At 36.3% G+C, this 24,465-nt stretch overlaps 1 protein-coding gene and 1 long non-coding RNA gene across 7 annotated transcripts in view; one reads left to right on the top strand and one right to left on the bottom strand.

Moving 5' to 3' along the window:
* The window catches only part of KIAA0408 (KIAA0408 ortholog), a 39,672-nt gene extending 18,102 nt beyond the window's left edge, over positions 1 to 21,570 (top strand). Inside the window, exons 1-6 of one of the 4 annotated variants that reach the window (XM_060190496.1) lie at positions 18 to 310; positions 9,114 to 9,369; positions 15,007 to 15,369; positions 15,458 to 15,537; positions 17,165 to 18,482; positions 21,266 to 21,570. In XM_060190496.1, coding sequence (XP_060046479.1) covers positions 9,193 to 9,369; positions 15,007 to 15,369; positions 15,458 to 15,537; positions 17,165 to 18,482; positions 21,266 to 21,439 — 2,112 coding nt within the window. In that variant the 5' untranslated portion in view covers positions 18 to 310; positions 9,114 to 9,192 and the 3' untranslated portion in view covers positions 21,440 to 21,570. Of the gene's footprint in view, positions 1 to 17; positions 311 to 9,113; positions 9,370 to 10,359; positions 10,436 to 14,085; positions 14,195 to 15,006; positions 15,370 to 15,457; positions 15,538 to 17,164; positions 18,483 to 21,265 lie in introns of those variants that run through there. The other 3 variants (XM_060190498.1, XM_007538769.3, XM_060190497.1) reach the window with 3 other exon arrangements.
* Positions 14,047 to 24,465, bottom strand: part of LOC132538147 (uncharacterized) — a 66,891-nt gene continuing 56,472 nt past the window's right edge. Inside the window, exons 4-6 of one of the 3 annotated variants that reach the window (XR_009549593.1) lie at positions 23,495 to 23,565; positions 16,292 to 16,358; positions 14,047 to 14,184 (exon numbers count right to left, since the gene is read on the bottom strand). This is a non-coding gene — a long non-coding RNA (uncharacterized LOC132538147). Of the gene's footprint in view, positions 14,185 to 16,291; positions 16,359 to 22,085; positions 23,566 to 24,465 lie in introns of those variants that run through there. The other 2 variants (XR_009549592.1, XR_009549591.1) reach the window with 2 other exon arrangements.

Raw genomic sequence — 24,465 nt, forward strand, 5'->3', positions numbered from 1 at the left:
CTAAAGTTACAGAGCTCTGGTTGGAAGAGATGCTTGAAGACCGCCTCCAAGAAGCTGACATCATAGTGGTCTCAGCTGCTGCTGTGACACTGAGTGGAGCAGCTTTTTGATTTGGAAAAGCAGAGGTTTCGGAGGGTCTTGTCAGTACTGCTCTGTTGAATGGCTGGACATATTTTGCATTCCCATATTTCATAAAGAAGCAGGATTCAACAAGTGGAGACTTTTTTTTTCTTTAAAACAACTAAGCTATCCTTCCATTGCTAGATTGGCCTGTGGTCAAACTTCTGTAGGATTGCACCAGAGCAAAAAGGTATGTTTCTCTTTGGTTGTTTGAAAATTAGGAATTAATTCTGACAATATCAGCAAGAAAGCTGCTGTTGCTGCTTTTTAAACTATGTATATTGTTTAAGTAGAGGGTGATTTCAACATCTGCTTATATCAGTGTCTGTTTGGCTTAAAAACAGTAGGGTCAGTACTTAACGGATTTTACTGCCTCCCAAGAAGAGAGAGTTCAGCTGCTGTGAATGTATCCCCTAACAGGACTGACAGTGTCATCATTCTGCAACTGTTTTCAAAACACTGCTGCTCAGTATTACAAACAGCACTTTGCTGTGGATTTCACTAATTATATGTCTTCAAATGCTCTTTTCACAAGGATGAAAACATTCTTTTTTTAAAATATTTTATTTATTTCCTTTTGTTGCCCTTGTTTCATTATTGTAGCTATTGTTGTTGTTATTGATGTCATTGTTGTTGGACAGGACAGAGAGAAATGGAGAGAGGAGGGGAAGACAGAGGGGGAGAGAAAGATAGACACTTGTAGACCTGCTTCACCTCTTGTGAAGCGACTCCCCTGCAGGCAGGAGCTGGGGGCTTGAACCAGGATCCTTACGCCAGTCCTTGCGATGCGCTTAACCCGCTGCGCTACCGCTCGACTGCACAGATTAAAACATTCTAACATTTGCAAAATAAAGTTCACAATCCTTGAAATTGCTGATATTTGGAAATTGTAGTGAAAAACATAGTTTTACCCAAGATCATGGTTTGCTCATTTTGAGATAAGTGCTTCTGTAATTTAAGTTGAAGAGTGTGTCATTCAGGATGGATCAATTTGCAGTTAGGAAGAAACTTTGCCATGACATTTTCAACTCTTTTTAAGCAGATTAATTTTAAATATTTGCACAAGCCAACGCCCCCCCTTTTTTATAAAAAAAATGCCCCCCTTTTTTCTGTAAGTTTTCTATAAGCATCATGATTTTACTTTTTTTATAACAATTTTTCTAGTTTAAATAACTAGAGAGGTAAATAAGATGATTAGGTGAGGAGAAAGCTGATTTTTTTAGAACTGCATAGGGTACTATTTTAATCACATGAAGAATATGCTAAAGTAGTGAGAAATGACATTTTTATTACATTTTTGTCCTGTAATCAAGCCATAACTGTCCTTGAAAAAAATGTCTTTGCTAGTGAAAAATAGAGCAGGAATAAGGTCTGTTAATTAGTCGGTGCAGTATTCTCTAACAGACTGGAGAAAGGGCAAAAAAATCTTAGAGGCAAACGGTATATTACTGTGTTAGGTATGGCCTTGAGAATTCCTCATCTCTCAATGTTACACAGAAACAAAGCATCTCCAGGGTAAATATTTCTTCTAGAAATTATGAGATTGGCAGTGCCCTCTGCATGGAATGCCCATTAGAATATGTCACCTCTTACAAATGAATATACAGCTACACAAAAAGTATTATGTGTAGGGCAAGAAATTATTAGAGGAAACTACAAATACTTTGATCTCTCAGAGGAGAGGGCAATGGAATCAGCTCCTCTAAAACTGTTTAATTTGCTTTGCTAAAATCTAGTTTTCAGTGGGGGTGGGTAGAGGGAGTGGAGGTTGGAACAGTCATAACTGTTTAGAACAAAGCACCCATTAAACAACAAAAAAAAATGACCAAATAGAGGACAATCTTTTCAGACTCATTTATTTATTTTTGAAAGCAAGAGAGTTTAGAGCATGCTCAGCATTGATACATGGTGTGCCAAATAATAAACCTGGTAGGTTAGACATGAAAATTTCTATCATTCAGCTATCTCCCCAAACAAAATTAAGGTTAATGAAATGAAAATACCTTTTTGGTTTCTGGAAATGAAAATAATTTGTGTGGCCTTTTGTTACTCTTAACTGTGCTTATTATTGGGCTGGAAGGTTAGCAGAACTATTTTCTCTCCATCACCATGCAGCCCACTCATAACTCTACAGTTCTGGCATTGGACCTTGGAGAGGGGGAAGTAAAAGGAATTATGTAAAGCCAGTTTGAAGGATGAACTTATACATGACTAAATAATGTAGCTAGCACTACCCTTTTCACTTTCTTTAATAATATTTTATTCTGAATGAAATTGTTGAAGGTGTGAAATGAAAAAGAAAGTCAAAGAGACATTACACAAACTGCATCTAACAGATAGTCTTCTCTCCCACATAGATGCCAGTATTTGTAGGCGAAAAAAAAATGTGGCAGCTAAGAACAAAGAGAACTTGTACATTTGCCTCAACAGAGAAGACTAAAATGGAGTTTTTGAATGTGCTGAATAATTTACTCTATAATGTTTCACTACAAAACACTATGTCCCTAAATAATTGGCCAGCTAGTTGGATTTTTTAAAAAATGTTTTTATTTACTTCATATGGGAGGATAAGATTTTCATTTGAGAGAAAAAGAAACCAGAGCACCATTCTAGTGCATAAGACTCTGAGGACTGAATAGGTGGCCCTCAGCATGCACATTCTGTGACGCACCAGCTGAGCTATTTCTTCATCTCATTAGTAGAATCTGTAAAAGTAAATATTTGAACAGATGTATAACAAGGCAGTTTCATATGATCTGTCTATTCAAATTCTTACTAGAAACATTCCTAAATATTTAACTTGTCTTGTATCCTTAAAATACTTGAAAAGTAGGGAAGTCAAAGGACAATCATTAAAAGTATGAATGGGTTCACACAGCTGGACTTGTTTCTGTTAATTTTCTAACAAAACAACATCAAAATTATTATCTCTATTTCAGAGAAAAGAAACATAGAGGGACTAGATGGAGGTAAGAAGGGAAAGAGCAATAGAAAAAAAAAAAAAAGAGCCAGAAAGAGGAACAGAATAAAAGGTGCCCAGAGACAGACATTTTTCACATACCCACAATGATTCAGTATTAACATCTTGATTTATTCCCTTTTGTTGCCCTTGTTGTTTTATTGTTGTAGTTATTATTGTTATTGTTATTGATGTTGTTGTTGGATAGGACAGAGAGAAATGGAGAGAGGAAGGGAAGAGAGAGGGGGAGAGAGAGATAGACACCTACAGACCTGCTTCACCGCTTATCAAGCGATTTCCTTGCAAGTGGGGAGCTGGGGGCTCTAACCTAGATCCTTACCTGGGTCCTTGCGCTTTGCACCATGTGTGCTTAACCTGCTGTGCTACCACACGATTCCCTTAGTTTTAACACTTTTATTAAGCATTTTTCTCTCATTTATTTAATTCTTATAATAACTTGATGACCCTGACTTTATTTTCTGAGGAGAACATTTATAATAAGATAGATACTGGATGGCTAAAGAAATTCACCCCCAAATTGGCACAGATAATGTTCTACAGAAATTTTATTTTTTTCAAAAGTTTGCTTTTGATACACTGATACTGCATTTCTAGTATAAGAAAGTATTCTGGGTGGCCAGGCTGTGGAGTCCCTTGTTACACATTATAGTGCACGAAGACCCAGGATCAAGGCCCTGGTCCCCACCTACAGGAGGAAAGCTTTACGAGTGGTAAAGCAGAGCTGCAAGTACCTATTTCTCTCTGTATTTCCCCTCCCCTCTCAATTTCTCTCTGACTCTATCCAATAATAACTGAATAAATAAATAATATTAAAAGAAAAGGGGGCCAGGTGGTGGTGCACCAGGTTAAGCACACATAGTACAAAACAAGAACCTGCGCAATGATCCCCACTTACAGAAGTGTCGCTTCACAAGCGCTAAAGCAGGTCTGTAGGTGTCTATCTTCTCTCTACCTATCTTCCCCTGCCCTCTCAATTTCTCTCTGTCCTATCCAAAAAGATCGAAAAAATGACCTCCAGGAGCCATTCATAGTGCAAGCACTGAGCCCCAGCAATGACCCTGGAGGCAATAAAAGGAAGAGAGAAAGAAAGAACTCTGACCATGAAGAGAAATTCTGTTGACTGACCTTTCTCCAGATTAAATGATAAATTTGACTCTTTGAAATTAAGTTGAGGATTCTCACTAGTTCAGAAACATCTGGGTTTGTGTATAATACTGTTATTAGGAGCAAGTCTGATTCAGTGTTTTGAATGAGTTCAGGTTGGTTTGAGAGAGAGAAAGAGAAAAGTGAGAGAGAGGGTTCTAGCACCTCTTTTTGTTATTTCTTTACTGGGGAATTAATGTTTTACATTCCACAGTAAATACAATAGTTTGTGCATGCATGAAATTTCTCAATTCTCCACACAATAATAAAACTCCCACTAGGTCCTCTGTCATCCTTTTTGGACCTGTATTCTATAACCCACCCCACCCCACCCCCCGAGTCTTTGGTACAATATACCAACTCCAGTTCAGGTTCTACTTGTGTTTTCTCTTCTGATCTTGTTTTTCAACTTCTGCCTGAGAGTGAGATCATCCCATATTCTAGCACCTTTTAACCCTTATCTGGAAGTGGTTCTGTGAAGGTTAGAAATAGTCCTGAAATTGGCGTATTGCTCCAAAGTAAAAGACTCTAGGGTGGGTGGGGGAGGAGAATACAGGTCCAAGAAGGATGACAGAGGACCTAGTGGGGATTGTATTATTATATGGAAAACTGAGAAGTGTTATGCATGTACAAACTATTATATTTAGTGTCGAATGTAAAACATTAATTCCCCAATAAACAAATTAAAAAAAATAGCCCTGGGATACAGCTCATATGGTAGATTGTGTATCTTGCTGTGCTTATGCCTGAGCTCCACATGAGGCCATCCTGAATGTTGCTGGAAGGAGCTCGAGGAGTAGTAGAGCAGTGCTGTGGTGTCCCTGTAATGGTGTCTTTGTTCTATTCTTAAAATAATTAAGAATGGGAGGAAAACGTGGAGCCACTAGTTACGTACTTGTAGGAAAAACGTTGTAATGATTTCTGATATCAGAAGATGACATTAAACATGACCATCATAGCAGCTATATCCCAGGTAGCTTAAAAGTGTCTGCTCTCTTATTATAACTTCTTGGGTGAAGCCTTCAGCCTTCTCTTGACATCTTGAACCATTCTACTTATCCTAGGGAATTCCAGTTTTATCAGGGAAATACAAATCAAAAACAATGTGATGTCATATAACTCCTTTGAGAACAGTCTATATAAAACAAACAAACAAAAAACCAGAAACAGTGGCCAGGTATATGACACAGTGGTAGAGCTCTGGACTTGTATGAGTTTGATACTTACCACTGCGTATGCCAGAGTGCTACTTCAACCTCCCCTGCTCTCTCTGTCTCTCTCTCTGTCTCTGTGTGTGTGTCTCTCATAAAATAAGTAAATCCTTTTTTAAGTTAAAAAGAAGTAACTAGGGCAGATGAAAGTGTAGTAAAAAATCAAAACAGATCTTTTGTACTCTAAGGAGCAATGTAAATTTTTTGCAGCCCCTGTAGAATAGAGTATTGAAGAGTCTCAAAAAATTAAAAATAGTATAATCATATGATACAGCAAGTTTACTCCTAGATAACCACTCAAAGAGGACAAAAACACTTATCTGAAATGATATATGCAGGGGCTGGGTGGTGGCACACCTGGTTGATCGCACATGTTACAATGCCCAAGGACCCAGGGTTTGAGCCCCTGGTCCCTACCTGCAGAAGGTCTCTCTCTCTCTCTTTATCTATCTCCCCCCATCCTCTCGGTTTCTGGCTGTCTCTATCCAAAAAAATTTTAAAATTTAAAAAATAAATACATGCCAGTATTATTTGTCATACTGTTTACAGTGTAACCAGGATATGGAATTAACTCAAAAGTCCATTGAAAGACAAGTGAATTCAGCTGTGGTATATATACACACAATGGAACACTACTCAGCTATGAGAAATTATGAGTTCTTGCCCTTTGCACCAATATAGATGGAACAGCAAGGACTGTGCTAAGTAAAGCATCTGAGAACAACAAATTCTAGTTGATCTCACTTATATGTAGGATATAGAGGAATCAAAGGAACACAATCAAGGAAAGCAAGTTTATAGACTTTAACTACAGAACTGAGGTCAAAAGGATAGAGGGATTGTGGAGGTGGATTGATGTAAACTGTGTAAGGGTAGAGGGATCCAACAGACTCTGATGAAGGGTTATTGGTCTTTGATAGTGTGTGTCATATGGTAACATAAACCAGGAAGAGCTACGAAACTGTACCCTGAAAACATATATAGCCTTTTATGTTACAGAAAAATAAATAAAACTTGATGGGAGGGAAATCCAATGTTATTACCTTCTAGAAAGCAACATAGTTTTAGCTCATAGTTAATTACATATAATTTTAAAGCAGTCTGCCAGTCTCTGAAGAAAGGCACTGTCTACATTTCCTTTGACTGGTTACTAGATGAATATAAAAGGCAATCAATATTATTGATGGTTGAATGAGCCCAAACAAAAAGTTTGTATGTACTTTACTATCTCCATCTTGTTTGATCTTCAATTACCTATTTGGGGGACAACGTGCCTTTGCCATAGTAGGTATTTGTGATCTCTGGTTCACATATGTGAAGGGTAGTAATATGGAAGAAAGAAGACAGAGAGAATGAAACATAATCCTGGAAGCTGGGAGAAAGCTCACTGGGTAAAGTATGTAACTTGCCATATGTGCTGCCAGGGCTCTGAAGTCCCAAGTTCAACCCCTTGCACTACCATAAACCAGAGATGAGCAGAACTCTGCTCACCCACACATGCTCTCATCTTTTTCTAGTATCTCTCTCTCTCCCTCAAAAAAAGCAAATTTTATTTTTCCCCTTTTTGTTTATAGTTGTTGTTATTATTGTTGTTATTGCTGTTGTTGTTGGATAGGACAGAGAAATGGAGAGAGGAGGGGAAGACAGGGGGAGAGAAAGGATAGACAACTGCAGACCTGCTTCACAGCTTGTGAAACAACCCCCCTGAAGTTGGGGAGCGAACCGGGTCCCTACACCTGTCCGTGCACTTCGCGCCATGTGCACTTAACCCACTGCACTACCACGCAGCCCCCAGCAAATTTTATTTTAAGAGACCAGGTGGCACCACAGCTGATTAAGCACACATTTTATAATGCTCAAGGAGGAGGGTTCAAGCCGTTGGGCCCCTCCTGCAGTGGGAAAGCAGTATTGCAGGGTACATTCTCATTCTCATTCCCTCTCAATTTCTCTTTTGTATCTATCCAATAAGTTATTAAATATGTTATTTAAATACATTTAAAAGTTTTTTCAATCTAGTTTTCATCCTACATTTCATTTAATCTTTGTAAAACCCCTGTGAATATGTTCGTTTTAGTATAAATAACCTGAATCTCAACAATTTTAGATTATGTGTAACTAAGTTACCAGCCTGATATTTTAAAGTTCATCTTTAAACCTTAAAATGCACATATGCTTAATTATATAAATCTCATTACTTCAGTCACTGCTTAACATGATCAAAAATTTCCTGAAAATAAAACAAAATATTATCTTCAGTTCTCTGAATTCAGTAATCTCATTAGATGTGTGTGTGTGTGTGTGTGTGTGTGTGTGTGTGTGTGTGTGTGTGTGTGTGTGTGAAATTAGGAGAAAATGTACATATAAGAATACTTATAAAAAATTTTTGGTCGGGGGGTGGCACAGTGGATAAAGCATTGGACTCTCAAACATCAGGTTCTGAGTTTGGTCCCTGGCAGCACATGTACCAGAGTGATGTCTGGTTCTTTCTCTCTCCCTTCCTATCCCTCTCACTGATAAATAAATATTTTTTAAAAAGAAAATAAATAATATTTTTCTGTCTTTATATTTCATATTATGAAGTAGAATAATCAAAATATTTTATAACTCTCTCTTTGATTTTTGTATTGGTACATCAGTCTGAGACTGACTACCAGTTTTATGGTCTTAGTTAATGTAATAAACTAATTTGTCATGGTCTTAGTCCACCAGTGTTTCAAGTATTTAAATCATAGAAATATATAATTTAGCTAAATCAGAACAAGAGTATTTCTGTTGCAACAGAATCCACCTTTTAGTTGAATTTTATGTTTCCTCTCTTAGATAGTCATAAAAAAACTAGATTAGGTGGCTAATTAAAAGGAATTATTTATGTGTATATTTAATCATCTGTCTATAACAGTTTGCTATATAGTTTCAAAATAGGGGTATTATTCTATACAGTTCCCACCACCAGAGTTCTGTGACACATCCCCTCCATTGGAAACTTACCTATTATTTATCCCTCTGGGAATATAGATCAAAATTATTTGGGGGGTACGAAGTTATGGCTCTTATAATTGCTTCTTTATGGGATATGAGCCTTGACAGGTCAGTCCATACCCCCCCCCCCCCCAGCCTGTTTCTATCTTTCCCTAATGGCTCTGGAGAGGAGAGGTTTCAGGAAGCATTGGTGAGGTCATCTGTTCAGGGAAGTCAGGATGAAACCACAGTAGTATCTGGAACTTGGTGGCTGAAATGCAGTAAGATGGAAAACAGGACAAAATGTTTAATAAACAGGGACCATAAAGTAGGAATTGGTGCAGATGAAAGTAGAAGGACACTAGGAAGTCTATTTTAGAAATGTCCTTAGGAGCCTATGTCTTCGTAATTTTTGCTTGAGCTTGATAGCTAAGATGGGAGTAAACCAGAAATATTGTTTGGAAAGATGGTGTCAGAGTTGAGAGTAGAACTAGGAAGCAGGACTAGGATGGAGAATTACACACAAACTTGAAGAAGATATGTAAAGTTTCTCCTTAAGTAAATTACCAGCATCTTTATTTTCGACTCTGTTTTTCCATAGTTTGTCCCTGTGCCAATGGTTCTTGACAAAGTGATAAAATGTTTGCAGATAAAACGTGGACTTGGATCTCTATCCTTCTCCCTCAATATATTTTTATTAGGCTTTATTACAAAGACAAGTGAGACTGCTTCAAATTAAACAACTCCGAGCTTCCAAGAAACAGTTACAAGAAAGCAGAGATGAGCAGAAACACCCCTTCACTAGCACTCAACACGGTTGCCATGGATCTGTACAAGCAGTGGGAGAACACAGAGACCAAGTGGCGCAAGGAAAAGATGGAATTACTGGACCAGTTTGACAATGAAAGGAAAGAATGGGAAAGTCAATGGAAAATCATGCAGAAGAAGATAGAGGAGGTAAAACTTTATTCTGAATATATTGTAAAAAAGTTCAAACTGAAACTTACTTTGTTTTGTATTGGCAATTGTCTGTCTTAGTTTACTCCTCCTAAGAGTTGCAAGTCTTGATGACAATATTAGATAAAAAAAATAATATATGACTTTATATAGGATCTTTGTTTATTTAATTTTACAGGCAAATTTAAAACTTGGCATATGACTCAAAAGTATATCAGTCAATTTGTTTTCTGACTACAATGCCTTAGTATCAAAAATAAGGTATGTATTTTAAGTAAGTTTTCAAATGCAGGGACAAGGAAGAAACATATGAGAAATACAATTGCTGTAACATATTTAGCAAAATTACAACTGCTGTTAAAATACAAATCTTCCTAGAGGTGATTTATAAATATTTTATAAAGGAAAAACATTTATAGATAATTCAGTATAATCAAAAGGAGTTTTCTATATGAAGCAGAAAATGGCAATGAGTATATTTATCCTTGCAAAGTGTGGCATGTTTATTGGCACATTTATTAAGAAAGAAATTATGGGAAGATGATATGTTATGATTCTGCTCCAATACTCATTTTATCCCTATTACACATCTCAGTTTATTGAGCCTAGAATGCTTTCTTAGAAGTATTTGCATTGATATATGTTCAACTGTTCTGACATGTTATTGTCTTTATGTGGTTCTGTGTACATTGCCAAAGCAGTGATTTTAACAGATTCACTGACCTTTATTCACAGCCAATTAAAGCCAATTCATATGTTATGTGTTTACACTGTGAATATTTTTCTTTTTAACAACTATTTAATTGGTATAGATAAAATGGCATGCTAAAAGGAAAAATGAAAAAATATATAAGTTGTGGAATTATTCCTCTGAAATACAGTAAGAAAGCAATCATGTAGTATATGATTAGAGACTGAAAGACTCCAGTTCTTATTATTACAGTCTGAAAAAAAGTGTTTTGCTTACTCTATTAAAATCTCTATATACAGATCTATAGATGAAATCTATAAGGATATTTCAGGTCAAGTCAGAATACAAAAACTCCAACTCTATGAGAAACTGAATGTAAGTCAGGATTCAATAGCTTCTATGAATACTAACACAATGAATACTAACATTGTGTTCCTCCTATCATACTTGAGTGTATTTTTTTTCCAACTCCCAGTTTTGTAATCTATAAGAAAAAAAAAACACCTTATATTCAATGATACTTATGAAAAAGAAAGCTGGGAAATGAAAATCTTAATAGGGAAAGTAGAAAAGAAAATTTTAAGAAAAACAGAAGTATTCTCACATGTGAAAGATCAAAACAATGTTTAATTCTAAACTCAAATAACCAACATTTGGAAAAAATTAGCATACATCAAGAATAGCAGATTGTGTGTGTTTAGCATTTATCTCTAAGTTATGTGTTAAATAAGGCATTAAGTCATGTATTAGAAAAATGTAGGCTTCCAGGTGCATGATTTCACTTCTGTGAATCTAGAAGTGAAAGGAACCAGCACTAGCTATTAAGTCAATGATTATCTACACAGTAAATATCCACAAATAACAGGACAAGATGTATGTTTTTGGTTTACCTGAAACTTGTGCTTGTTTACCTGCTACAACTTTAGATGCATCTCCTAAATAACTTGTAGTTTTTTTTATAATATCACATTATAATCTTTCTTGCTTATCTCCTTTGTTCAAATGATCAGATATCATCTTTAGCTAACATCCAAAACACTCAAATGGTGACAAAACTTGTTTTCCTTGTCAGTGAACTATTTCTCTTCAATATATCAGGCACCATCCTAAGAAAAAAATTGCTTGTCTCTCAAGTTTTGAGAATCTTTGCCTACAAGTTATAAGTTATAATATGAACATTCCTTTTAGAAAAATTCTGCAAAAGTATCACTCTGTTAAATATGTCAAACCTAAACAAAACCAGCACAAGTCTGTTATATTTTTTAAGTTTTTCAATCTTTCTCAATAAGATATATATATATTAGGGAAAGGTGTTTATCAATATTTTAACATTACTAAAAACTAGTCATTGGATGTGCTTCTAAATACAGGTCATATCATAATATTTTTATTACTTTATTAGGTGAAATAATTGAAAAAACTTTCACACAAGTTTTATTTATTTATTTATTTATTTATTTATTTATTTATTTTAGAGCACTGCTAAGCTCTGGATTATGGTGGTGCTGAGGATTGAACCCTGGACCTTAGAGTCCTAAACATGGAAGTCTTTTGCATACCTATTATGCTACCTCCCCAGCTCCCACTTACCACACAATCATAAGTGTTTCTGCTACTCTCACCAACAACTGAAATCTTCCTCCACCATCAATCACGTATGGGGTCTCCTATCTCCATTTCTTGAGATTATTTACTTATAAAGAGGGAGAGGTGAGGGAGAAAGAACAGGAACATCTTTCTAATATATGCAATGCCAGGGGTCAGATTCAGGATATCATGCTTAATAGTCCAATGCTATATTCACTGAGCCACCTCCCAGCAACCCCACCCCCACCCCATGTCCTCTTCACCAATTCTTCCTTCCCTGCTGTTTCTATCTTTCCCTAGTGGGGTAGGGCTCTGGGGAGGTGGGGTTTCAGGGTACATTGGTGAGATCATCTGCCCAGGCAAGTCAGGTTGGCATCATGGAAGCACCTGCAACTTGGTAGCTGAGAAGCTAAGATATAAAGCAGAACAATTTAGTTAATAATCAGGAACCTAAAGTAAAAGTATAGCAGATGAAATTTGGGGTCTTCATGTTGGAAGAAGCTAGGAAGTCTATTTTAGGTATATTCCAAGGGGGGCCCATGACTTTACTAATTTTCGCCTGAGCTCAGCTAGTATGCAGATGAGCTGGGGGCATTGTCTGGGAAGATGGTGTCAGAGTTGAGAATACGATGAGAAAGCTGGATCAGAGCAAAGAGTAGCTCCCAAATATGGGAAAAATATATAAATACCATTAACTGTATTGTTAATAATCAATCTGACCTCAGGCCCATGTATATTCATACCTAGCATAGAAGCCTGTGTAACCTCTGCATCCCTGTCAGTCTGAGCTCACTTTCCATGATCATAGCTAGGAACATTCTAGGCTGCACTCATTTCAGGAGCAGTCTTCCTCAAGTGGCAGAGTATGTTGAACTAGACTCTCTTTGGAGAGTGGAGCAATCTCTACCACTCTTGTTCTACATTGAGGGCAATGTCCTGCAGAGACCCACAAGAAGGTTTATGATGTTTCTGATGGAGATGATCAGTGACGGTGGAAAGAGGGATCTATTAGAAGTCTAGGCCCATCATATCTATATGGGAATCCAAGGATTCCCTGACCAGGCCCTGGATGATGGGGTAGCCTGGCAGTGACCAAAAGGGCCATCATTAAAATGTGCTGGTCTCTTGCCCTTATCCAGCTTTTGTAGTCCTTACTTTATTTGACTAGGTTGGACTTAGTGGAAACTGAAATAGGGAGTAGGAGAGGAGGGTATTTAGGTCTAAATCGAAAATATTTGATTGAGTACCTTATAGTGTCTTTTTGTAGGTCTTTCTAATTGCATGCTGCACTATAGAGTCACTGCAGACTATTGTACACTTTCTTTTTTAATTTATTCCCTTTTGTTTCCCTTGTTGTTTTATTGTAGTTATTATTGTTGTTATTGATGTTGTTGTTGGATAGGACAGAGAGAAATGGAGAGAGGAGGGGAAGACAGAGAGGGGGAGAGAAAGACAGACACCTGCAGACCTGCTTCACCACCTGTGAAGCGACTCCCGTGCAGGGGGGGAACCGGGGGCTCGAACACAGATCCTTACGCCCATCCTTGCGCTTTGCGCCACGTACGCTTAACCCTCTGCACTACTGCCCGACTCCACTATTGTACACTTGTACTTTAAGGTATATATTTTCCCCTAACTTATGGATACATATGCACATGTGCCCTATCTCATGGGCTCTGGTCTATATCTAGATTCTGTAACTTTGTTAGGAAGTGCACCATCTGAAATGGAACTAAGGAGTCCTATGAGTTAGGAAAGTTCTTACCCAAGTGTTGGAGCTGGAGGGTTGACTTTAAGGGTGGCTTCTTATAGTCATCCTTCTAGATCAGTCAAAATCAGAATGTCCAACATAGTTCAATATAAATAAATATATAGGGGAACAACAGAGCTAACTCATACCTGTGATTGTATGCTATCCTGGCTTCATCTAGTCATATCTCTTATAAGTGCCTTGGGAAATAAATGCACTTGACATCTTTCAGGCTCCAACTATGTATAATGATTTTCTCCCCTGTGATTTGGGTAAATAATGAGCAACAAGAAATCTAGTACTGTATTTCTAGAATTAAGAATGCAGCATAGATACAGGCTATGGCTATATAATCCAGAGTCATTTGTTTTGGCTATTGAGTCTCCTTTGAACTGTGATAGGCTTTCTTAGAGCTCAAATATGAGGAGAAAGTCACCTCCTTCCTCTATCATTGGCAAGTCAAGTGGGTGTTGCATAGAAACTAATATCAATAAATAAGCTGTGCTGCTTTTTAACGTAGAATAAAAGGTCTAAGAGTTCAATTAAAACACATAAAATAGATTTATGGGTTTGTTTTTTTTTTAAGGAGTTTGAGGTGGAGGGAGTTCTGGCTTCTGTACTTGCTTCTTCACATGGACATTGGCAGGTTGATTCGTGCCCCCCAACCTATTTCTATCTTTCCATAGTGGGGTAGGGCTCTGGAGAGGTGTGGTTCTTGGACACATTTGTGAGGTCATCTGTCCAGCGAGGTCAGGATGAAATCATAGTAGCATCTGCAACTTGGTGGCTGAACGGCGGTAAGATATAAAACAGTACAAAATTTTTAATAAGTAAGAACCATAAAGCAGGAATAGAGCAGATGAGAATAGGGGTCTTAGAGTGGATTGAAGCTAAGAAGTCTATTTTAGGTATGTCCCTAAGGACTTTAGTAATTTTTGTTTGAGCTTGACAGCTAACATGTAGGTGGACTAAACCAGAGCTAAACAGACAGCTAAGTATTTGTAAACAAGTATGATAATATATTTTAAAATGTAAACATTTCTCTCAGAAAGCAACTAGAGAGCATGGTCGGGTCATTCCAACTTTCTAATTATGTTTCTGTATCAACATACTTATAACAAATACAAGTATGATTTTACTTTTGAATGAATTGATTACTCAGAAAAATATAAACTGCTTTTCATGTTTTGACATACTAAAAGTGATGGTTATTTTTCATCACAGTATAGGAAATCTAGGTTTGTTTGTATGTGTGTGTTTTTATCCAGACTCTTGGTTAGCTCTGGTTTGTAATAATGCCAGGCATTGAATATGGGACCTCTGAGACTCAGGCATAAAAGTCTATAATATAAATTGTTGTGCTATCACCTGAACCCCAGATTTTAGAAGCACTACTTGGAGGCATAAGCAGGAATACCCCAGAGTAGTGCATAGTATTAGGTTGTCAGGAAAGTCATGATGTATTTTTCTATGCAAAAATGCATCGTGATTTTTCCGATATCCCATGAATATGACAAAATACAAAACAGTGGACTAAATATAAAAGTAAATGATTGCTCAGTGAATTAAAGGGGGGTAGAAAAAAATTCCATCTTTGTTTTCATTACAGCTTTGCTATGAAGTAAAACTTCGGAGGAAAATCAACATGAATGAACGTGCTAAGATCATTGATCTTGATCAGGAGGAGATTGTTCAAGATAAAATGGTGAAATATTCTCCAAACTACTCCAGTTTAGGACAATGTGAATTTACAAGGATGAATTACAGGGATGGTCTGGAAAAAGAAAATAAAACAGAACAGAGCTTATTAGGTGAAGGGAACCAAATGTTCAAGGAACAAAAAACAACCAAAAAATCAAAACTAGGGTTTATAGATTCTCTGGCTACAGACAACCAAAAAGAATGTGAGGTCTGGCGTGACCCGAGGACTTCAGAGGAAGAGACTAAGAGTTGTTCTGGAGCCCTCAACACAGTAAGTAAGATGTGACTGACCTAGAACGGTTTCTGAAGAAAAATTTATATTTCAAAGGGCTAATATGCCACTGTTTATTTGTACAAAGGCTCTTGAAGAACTTGCCAAAGTTAGTGAAGAATTATGCAGCTTCCAAGAGAAAATCAGAAAGCAGTCTAATCACAGGAGGTAGGCTGGTACATCTATTACTTTGTATGTTGAAAAAATAAGAATACTACTTTGTTTAACAAATTTAAACGAACTTTAATATTTCACTAACATAGTACAGTTAAGAGTGGGCTAGTAAAATCTGTTATTTTATGGGCTGCCCTTGTTGTTTTAGTATTGTTGTGATTATTATTATTGTTGTTATTGATGTCATCATTGTTAGATAGGACAGAGAGAAATGGAGAGAGGAGAAGACATAGCAGGGGAGAGAAAGATAGACACCTGCAGACCTGCTTCATTGCTTGTGAAGTGACCCCCCTCCCCCGCAGGTGGGGAGCCTGGGGCTGGAACCAGTATCCTTACGTCTTAGCGCTTTGCGCCTGTGCTCTTAACCCACTGTGCTACCTTCCGCCCCCCAAAAATCAAAATCTTTTAACACATAATTCAGAAATATCCTAATTTGACCTGGTGTTTCTTTTATATTTCCCTCATACTTCCCACACCCGCCGCTTTATAACTCATTGATACCAAAAAACACTGTTCCTTGAATACACACATTTCTTTTTTACTATTACCCATGTTTATCCAAGGAATTCTTACTTTTCTTTCAAGTCCAAAAAACACTTTCCAATCGGCATTATTTATATTACATTTAATTTCAGTTCAGATTTCTGCTTAAGATTTATTTCAAATTTAATGGGAATAACTTGCTTATGTGGCATAGTGAATAGAAATTCAGTAGGTAATGGGGTAAGGAAATAGTGGTGAAACTTACAGAAATGGGATCACTGATAAAAAACACACAAGAGACTACTCTATGCAGTCTGAATGTAGATGAAATTCTGAATAACAGAACAAAAAAAATAGGAAATTAGAAAGACAGCTTGAGTCAGAGTATGTAGAATCTTAAATAGAACCCTGAGATGCAGAGTTTATACTACAAAGAGAACTTGAAGTTTTTCACTAGGGAAGTTTTATGACTTATAAGTGTACTTTATAGAAAATGTTATATATTTTTTAATATAAAAAGTATAGAAGTATGTAGGGGATTAGACAGCAGTGCCCTCAGTTGAGCACACATACTAACCCTGAGCAAGGATCCGGATTCAAGCCCCCCAGTCCCTATCTGTAAGAGAAAACTTCATGAGTAGTGAAGGTGAAAAACACTGCAGGTGTTTTTCCTCCTTCCCTCTAAATTTCTTTCTGCCTCTATCAAAAAATAAGGAAATAAAGAAATGTGTGTGGGAGATTTATATCAATTTATGTTTAATCTACATAAAATTATAGATTTGTATAAAATGGTGTTTAAGGAAGTTCTGATTTATTGTCTTGTATTGGAGACCTATTGATTAGACCTGATTTTTTTTCTAATTTTTATTATCTTTATTTATTGGATAGAGACAGAGAGAAATTGAGAGGAAGGGAGAGAGAGGGAGAGAGACAGAAAGACAGAAAGACACTACTTCACCACTTGTGAAGCTTCCACCCTGCAGGTAGGGACCGGGAGCTTGAACTCAGGTCCTTGTGTACTGTGACACGTACTCTTCACCAGGTGTACCATCACCCAGCCCCTAAACCTGATTTCTTTTAAGATCTTATGTTAAGTAAAAATTATCACTAATTTATTTTTATTTTTATCATTATTTAGGATGAAGTCAGATTCTTTTCTTCATGGAATGTCAAATGTAGTTGATATGCATCATGAAGACCGTATTACTAGTAATGGCCAGTGTGTTCTTCCAGTCAGTTTAGAAACAGAAAAGCAAAATGACAAAAATAATGTAAGCTCTGCTGATGTGCTTCAAAGCAATTCTATGGGAAAATGTGCAGTTAATGCTATTAGTCTGCAAAGAAATGAAATTCCACCACTTCCTCCACCAAGAAGCACATCTCGAAATATTCCCAGTTCATATTCTGAACAAATCCATGAAAGTCTGAAGAAATGTTTAGACCATGACTGGGTAGCCCCAGAAAGTCAAGGTGAAAGGAACTGCAATCTTCATGCACATTTGAGTTACAATGAGATGCCTGCGCTGTGTCTAAATGAAAGGACATTTTTGAAAGATAGTACACTTTCTTCTTTAGCACCAGAGGCAAAAATAAATAAGCTTCCATGTAATGAAAATGTTCGAGTTTGCAAATGGCCATCCAACATTGAGACAGGTGCAAAAAATAGTACTTCTACACTGTGGTTTCAGAAAACCTGTTCAGCTCCCAGTAAGCTAAAATGTGAAAACGTGAGCTTAGATCACCCTTTTAAATCTCATCCTGACCTTAATGAAAGCAATGATTATAGCTACTTGGTGACTCAGAACAGTGGTGCACTCACAAGTTTTACTTGTAACTTTGAAAAGACTAAAAGGAATGAAAAATTGGCAGCGAAGATTGATGAATTTAACAGAGCTGTGTTTAGGACAGATAGAAGTTGTCTTGCAAGAGAGCAAATTCAGAGCTACTCAGAGACTTCTGAAGATCTTAAGACCTGTGACCCCTTAATTCACAAAAGTAACCTACCAGAAAATGACCATGTGTCTGATATTTTGAGAACCAGTATCCACATGTCTGTACCCAAGGAAAATGTGCTTGATAATCCAACCAATACCCCCACGACAGGCCTGACCAGACAAATGCAGGAACACTTAAGTCCTAGCAGTTACTGGAATATGCTTAGTGAGCATGACTGGAGACCAAGTAATTTGTCCGGTCGGCCCAGATCAGCTGATCCCAGGTCAAACTATGGTGTTGTGGAAAAGCTGCTAAAAACTTACGAGACATCTACTGGATCTGCACTGCAAAATCCGAAATGTTTCCAGGATAATTGGACTAAATTTAATTCTGATGTGAGTGGTGGGTCCACATTACGTCAGCATTTAGAAATGCTCCAGCTAAATCAAGAGCTTCATCGAAAGACAGCTATGTGTGGAACACAAGTGAAACAAGGAGTAGATCAGAAAAAGATCACAGAGGTGAGAAACCAAAGGATATGGTTTGGTAGAATTACCTCCATAGTTAGCAATATTTTTTTCACTTGCTCTATCAGATAAACAGCAAATATTTCAGCTTTTTCTTAGTTTCTTAACCTTTTGTTTGTGAATAAGCATTAACTTTGGGATTATAATTCACCACAAACATTTAATGTTCTGGGAATGGTGCATTATAATGTTAAAAATTTGGGGCCAGGTGGTAGCGCATCTGGTTAAGTGCACGTTACAGTACGCAAGGACCTAGGTTCAAGTCCTTGGTCCCCACCTGCAGGGGGAAAGCTTCACAAGTGGTGAAGCAGGGCTGCAGCTGTCTCTCTGTCTCTTTCCCTCTCTATCTCCTCCTCCCCTCCCAATTTCTCTCGTATCTAATCAATAATAAAAGTAAATAAAATAAAAATAAATAATTTTTAAAATTCTGAAACAGGAAAAAATATAATAAACAAATTTGAAAACCTCAGAAGAACAAATGGTTGTTGTTTACTCCCTGAAAAAAGTATTTCTGATGATTATTTGTTTTTAAAAATGTTTTAACATACTGTTTAATTTATTATTGGATATAGAGAGAGGAATTGAGAGAGGAGGTAGAGATAGGGAAAGAGATAGAGAGACACCTGCAGTTCTATTTCACCATTTGTGAAGCTTTCCCCTGTAGATGGGGACCAGAGGCTCAAACCCCGGTCCTTGAGCACTGTAATGTGTGCACTTAACCAGGTGCACTCCCATCTGGCCCCATGATTATTTGTTAATTTATAGAATATTATTTTGAGGTATTTATATTTTAAGAAAAGAAATCTATAGTCCAGTATCCCTGGTGAATATAGATGTGGAAATTCTCAATAAAATATTAGGAAACTAAAATATCAAGTACACACATTAATATGATTATGCACCATGCCCAGGTGGGATTTAGCCAGGGGGTGAAAATCTAAAAAAAAATCAATAAATATTAAAAATCATTTCAACAGACACATAAAAAGCATATAGGGTTTATTATTAAAATACTTGATATTTCCAGCTTTTGGCTATTACTGATTCAGTAATTTCCATATTTGATTCATATTCTTCATGGGATTAGACACATGTGCTTAATACTATACTAGTGCTGTCAAGAACTAAGAAAAATATTCATAATGCTGCTTTTATTTTAGTGGAATTAATATTTCATAAGATTCTACTTCTGTATTTCATTAAATCATAATGATTTATATATATATATATATGGAGTCGGGCGGTAGTGCAAGTTAAGAGCACGTGGTGCGAAGCGCAAGGACTGGTGTAAGGATCCCGGTTCAAGCCCCCCCCCCCCAGCCTGCAGGGGAGTCGCTTCACAGGCAGTGTAGCAGGTCTGCAGGTGTCTATCTTTCTCCCCTCCTCTCTCCATTTCTCTCTGTCCTATCCAACAACAAGGATAATAATAACTACAACAATAAAACAAAAAGGGCAACAAAATGGAATGAATATATATATATACACATATATATATATATATATATTTATAATAGTCCCATAAAGATTTACTTGTGGAGCAAAAAAAGCAGCCAAAAATGATAATAAAAAGAATCATATAGCTTAAAAATGTTAAAGTCTGGGTAGGGAGATAGCATAATGATTATGCAGAGACTCTCATGTCTGAGGTTCCAGAATTCCAGGTTTAATTCCATGTACTATCATAAGCTAGAGCTGAGAAGTGCCCTGGTAAAAAATAAATAAATGAATGTAATATAGGCAATTCATTTAAAAAAAAACAAAAGACAAGTAGAGTGCTTGCATGCCTGAGGCTCCTGACACCTGGCACTGTGTATAGGAACAGCGATCTGGTTCCTCTTTCTATCTCATATGAAACTAAGTTTTAAAATCTTTTAAAAATGTTTAAGCTCCTGGATATTTACATAAATTATTAGCATGAAATTGTCAACACTAATAATGGGTATTTAAATAAATTATTATCCTTTTCTTGTCCCAGAAATTGTTGCAGAAGAGTATAATTCTTGGTAGTTATAAGAAAAAAAGTTGAGGGGCCGGATGGTGGCGCACCTGGTTGAGTGCACATAACACAATGTTCAAGGACCCGGCTTTCAGCCCCCAGTCCCCACCTGCAGGGGGAAAGCTTTGGGAGTGGTGAAGCAGGGCTGCAGGTGTCTATCTGTCTCTCTTGCTCTCTATCATCTCCTTCCCCCTTGATTTCTGGCTGTCTCTATCCAGTAAAGATAATAAAAACATAAAAAAGAAAAAAAGTTGAAAAGATTTGGTATTTACGAAGAAAAGCTAGCCAGAAGTCCCTTTAAGTACAATTTACAAAAAGTAGCAAGGTGACATACTGTTAAAATTAGTCAATGCTTAAGTAAATATTAGCTTTATATAGTGCAAGATTTATGCAATAAAGTGTTAAACTCTATAGAATTCCTCCCTCTAGTGTAGAAAAATGTTTTTATGTGGTTTTCAGACTATGTGTGTGTGTGTGTGTGTGTGTGTGTGTGTACACTTACATATATTCATGTTTTCTTATCAGAAACCTTGCTTATTTGCACAGATAACTATCATAGTTTTGCATCGCTAGGTTTTTTTTGGGGGGAGGCTGTTTGTTGGTTTAACTGAGCCCATAAATATCTATAAGGCATTATATCAGAGGAAGCTTTGCAGTGGTTTCTCTCTCTCAGTTTCTCATGCTCTTTCAGTTTGAAATTTTTAAAAAGTCATGGAAACAGTAGAGTTTCATAATGTTTTAACTCCATTGTTGGTGAGATAAGTATGTATTTGTATCTTAGGAATCTGTGACAGTGAAAATTTCACATGGAAAAGGATTTTCCCGACCTGCTAGACCAGCAAACCGTCGTCTGCCATCCAGATGGGCGTCAAGATCTCCATCAGAGCCTCCTGCCTTGCGGAAACTTACCCACAGTCGTAGTACTTCTCTGCAGTCTGAAGCATCAATGGTCTGAGTCTTTGGCCTGGATTGCTAGATTACAAAACTCTCAATTGCCAAGCACAGCACTTAAGAGTGTTTATAATCAATCCTTTCTCTTCTGTGTCTTTTAAGATCACTGGGACAATGTAAATCTTAACTTCATCAGTCTTCAGTGTTTTTAATCTATGGCATTTATTATCTTCCTGTATTTTTATTTCATAGATAATAATTTTTATGCCATCCTCATTAATTTGACACTGTGGTTTAAGTTGAAACAGTGTATATATTGTAAATTCTAACTTTCTTGCAAGTGACTGAAAGCAAGGTTATGTGCACGGTCATGTACTTGTGTAGGTGCATGTATTAAATAGAAAGTATCTTAATGTGTATTTAGATAAGAAAAACATATGTGCTGGTGTTGACTTTGAGATTATAACACATATATCTATATATCCTTTGTGTTTACTTAAAATTTTTGAAAATACACAGTACTATTTATACTTTGTATACCTTTTAATAGGTATCCAAAAACAAAAGCATTGAGCTTCATATATTACCCAGCCAATTCCTTGGCCCCCAAGTACATTGAAAAATAAGAATTATATACATATTAACATTAATAGACTTCCACATACAACTCATAGTCAATTCATATAGGAATATACTAAAATATTGATCTCTTTATTTATTCTGTTAGACAAATAAAATTTCACTGATTGGACAAATCAGTCTTCAAAGCAAAGATAAGATGCTTAAAAACTTTTATGTGTCATTTGTAGTCTATTATGACTTTAACTGTATACTTGATCCCCAGAGCCAGTAAGTATCAGGAGACTGCCTTATAAACAACACAACTAAAAGATGAGTTTACTTTGTCAACTTCAGTAACAAACATTCTGTAGTTATTAGTCAGTATGAAAAGAAATTCAATGATATTGAGTTCTTTTTTACTCTAAAGTGTAAGCTTTCAGTTCAGCTACTCTACCTGGAGACATACATATTAAGAGGTAAGTCATTTACTTTCCCTTTTTATAGTCTTTTCCTTAAGATTAGCTGACAGAAGTCTAATTCACAGTTTTATTTTGCAAGGAAGACCAAGAGTGATATTTATTCAGAACTGAATTATTATGTGTTTCTTGTACTACACTATATATAAAAGCCTTAAACTAAACTTTGGCATTCATGAGTACCATAAGGAACAGAAACATGTATTTTGGCCATCATACACATAGAGCAAACATATAAAATCTGTATTGAATACTGACTGAACTATTAATGTTGAGGTGCTTGGAATTCTACAAGGAAGGTCATAAATGTGATTTTACTTTCCATTGCCTATCTATATAGAACCAACTGTGCTATTGATTGTAATTCTATATAAGCTTTTTTTTTAACTATCAGAAAAGCTAAAAATCTTAGGCAAAAGTATTCAAAGAGCCTTCTTAAAATATATTCTAACCATATAGAGAAATTCACTTGATTATATGTAATGACTTGAGGTAGGATAAATAATTCTCAAAACCCAGACTGCCTTAAAAGGCTAAATGCTGTTGTACAGTGATGGACAGATTTATACTTTCCAATAAGGAGAATTTTCCAGGAGTTGACCTGAGTCAAAAACATTAGAATGTGCAGATTCTAAGTAAGGGCTACAGATCCACTCTTTTAATTCTTATGCCTCTTAGAAGTATCCTTTCCCCTAGGAATCCTATCCGAGAAATTTACTTAGATACAAGGTGGTTTCACCATATAATATGCTTACTGTCTAGAAAGGAGAAAACACTGGGGAAATAGTAGTCTGATGAACCTGTTAGGATATTGCTGCTGTATAATGGAGAGCCTGCCCAAAAACTGTGGAATTTATCTATTCCTCTTGATTACTATATATCCCAAGTAGTCTGGTGTGCATCTGTGGTTCCTACCTTTAGCCTCAAGCCAAAATATTGAAGATCTTTTTTAAGAGATGAAGTTCCTGATTTAGCCAGTAATTACTAAAGCAGAATCTCTGGGGCCTGGGAGCCTGGAGTTATCAGGAAAAGAAAAACCAAAGCAAAATATTTGTTGATCAAGATAATTTGGAAGCACGGACATCAAGTTACACACTAATAGATAGGTATTTCCAGATGACTGTGTTGCGTCCCAAGGGTTTGCCTTTGTTTTCTGTAAACAAAGGAATATATTATTAGACTTCACAAGTTTAAGTCATTTCCATTTACTACCATTCAAATGAAGCAGCAGGACACATTTTAACATCTTATATTTGACTAAAATCAAAGACTATCAGAGCTGAAGAAAAATCAGCAGTGACTCAAACTTCTTGATTTTAAAACTGAAGATACTGAAAACAAAGAATATTTGAATGTTTTGTTTTCTCTTTTAAGACATTTTAGAATTTTTAATGGATAAGCCTATCAGGTTAGTGGAAATTATCCTTGAAAAACATTTTTGATGTATTGTGGTTTTTAACCGTTTTTCTACATTGGGGCATCTTCTTTCCAATAATATATCATTCATTATGTACATTATTATGTATCCATCGTTGCTGGATATAAAGGCTGTATAAACATTTTAGAAATATTTGATAGGAAACAATTACGCTAATGGTTGTTTTCCATAAAAAAGTTATTTTGAAAAATCTTTATCTTATCTGAGGATTACTCACATCAAAATCTGAGCATTTGGTCTGAAGGAAGAACTAAGATTGAGAGAGTCTTTGCATATCTTTGTGTGTACATGCACATGTATGTATACACTCCTTACAAAAGTGCTTTACAGTAAATCCTTACTTAAGATAGGTTCTTGAAAACTTCAGCCTTAAAAAAAATAAAATTTCTACCTTTGAGTCAGAGGGAGGATATGTTTCTATTTAGTTCTTCTAGAAGATTCTTTTTCAGAAGCCCCAGATTTATGTATTAAATAATCTAAATCCCAACTAAGTTCAGTTATATAGGACCATTTATAGAATATTATCCTGTAATAGGAAAGTTACAAATAGTTCAATCTTTAAAAAAAGAAAACTGAAGTCTTATGTAAAAATGACATGAAATGAAACCAGGTCCT

Source organism: Erinaceus europaeus, chromosome 4, assembly GCF_950295315.1.
Source record: "Erinaceus europaeus chromosome 4, mEriEur2.1, whole genome shotgun sequence".
Classification (NCBI taxonomy): domain Eukaryota; kingdom Metazoa; phylum Chordata; class Mammalia; order Eulipotyphla; family Erinaceidae; genus Erinaceus; species Erinaceus europaeus.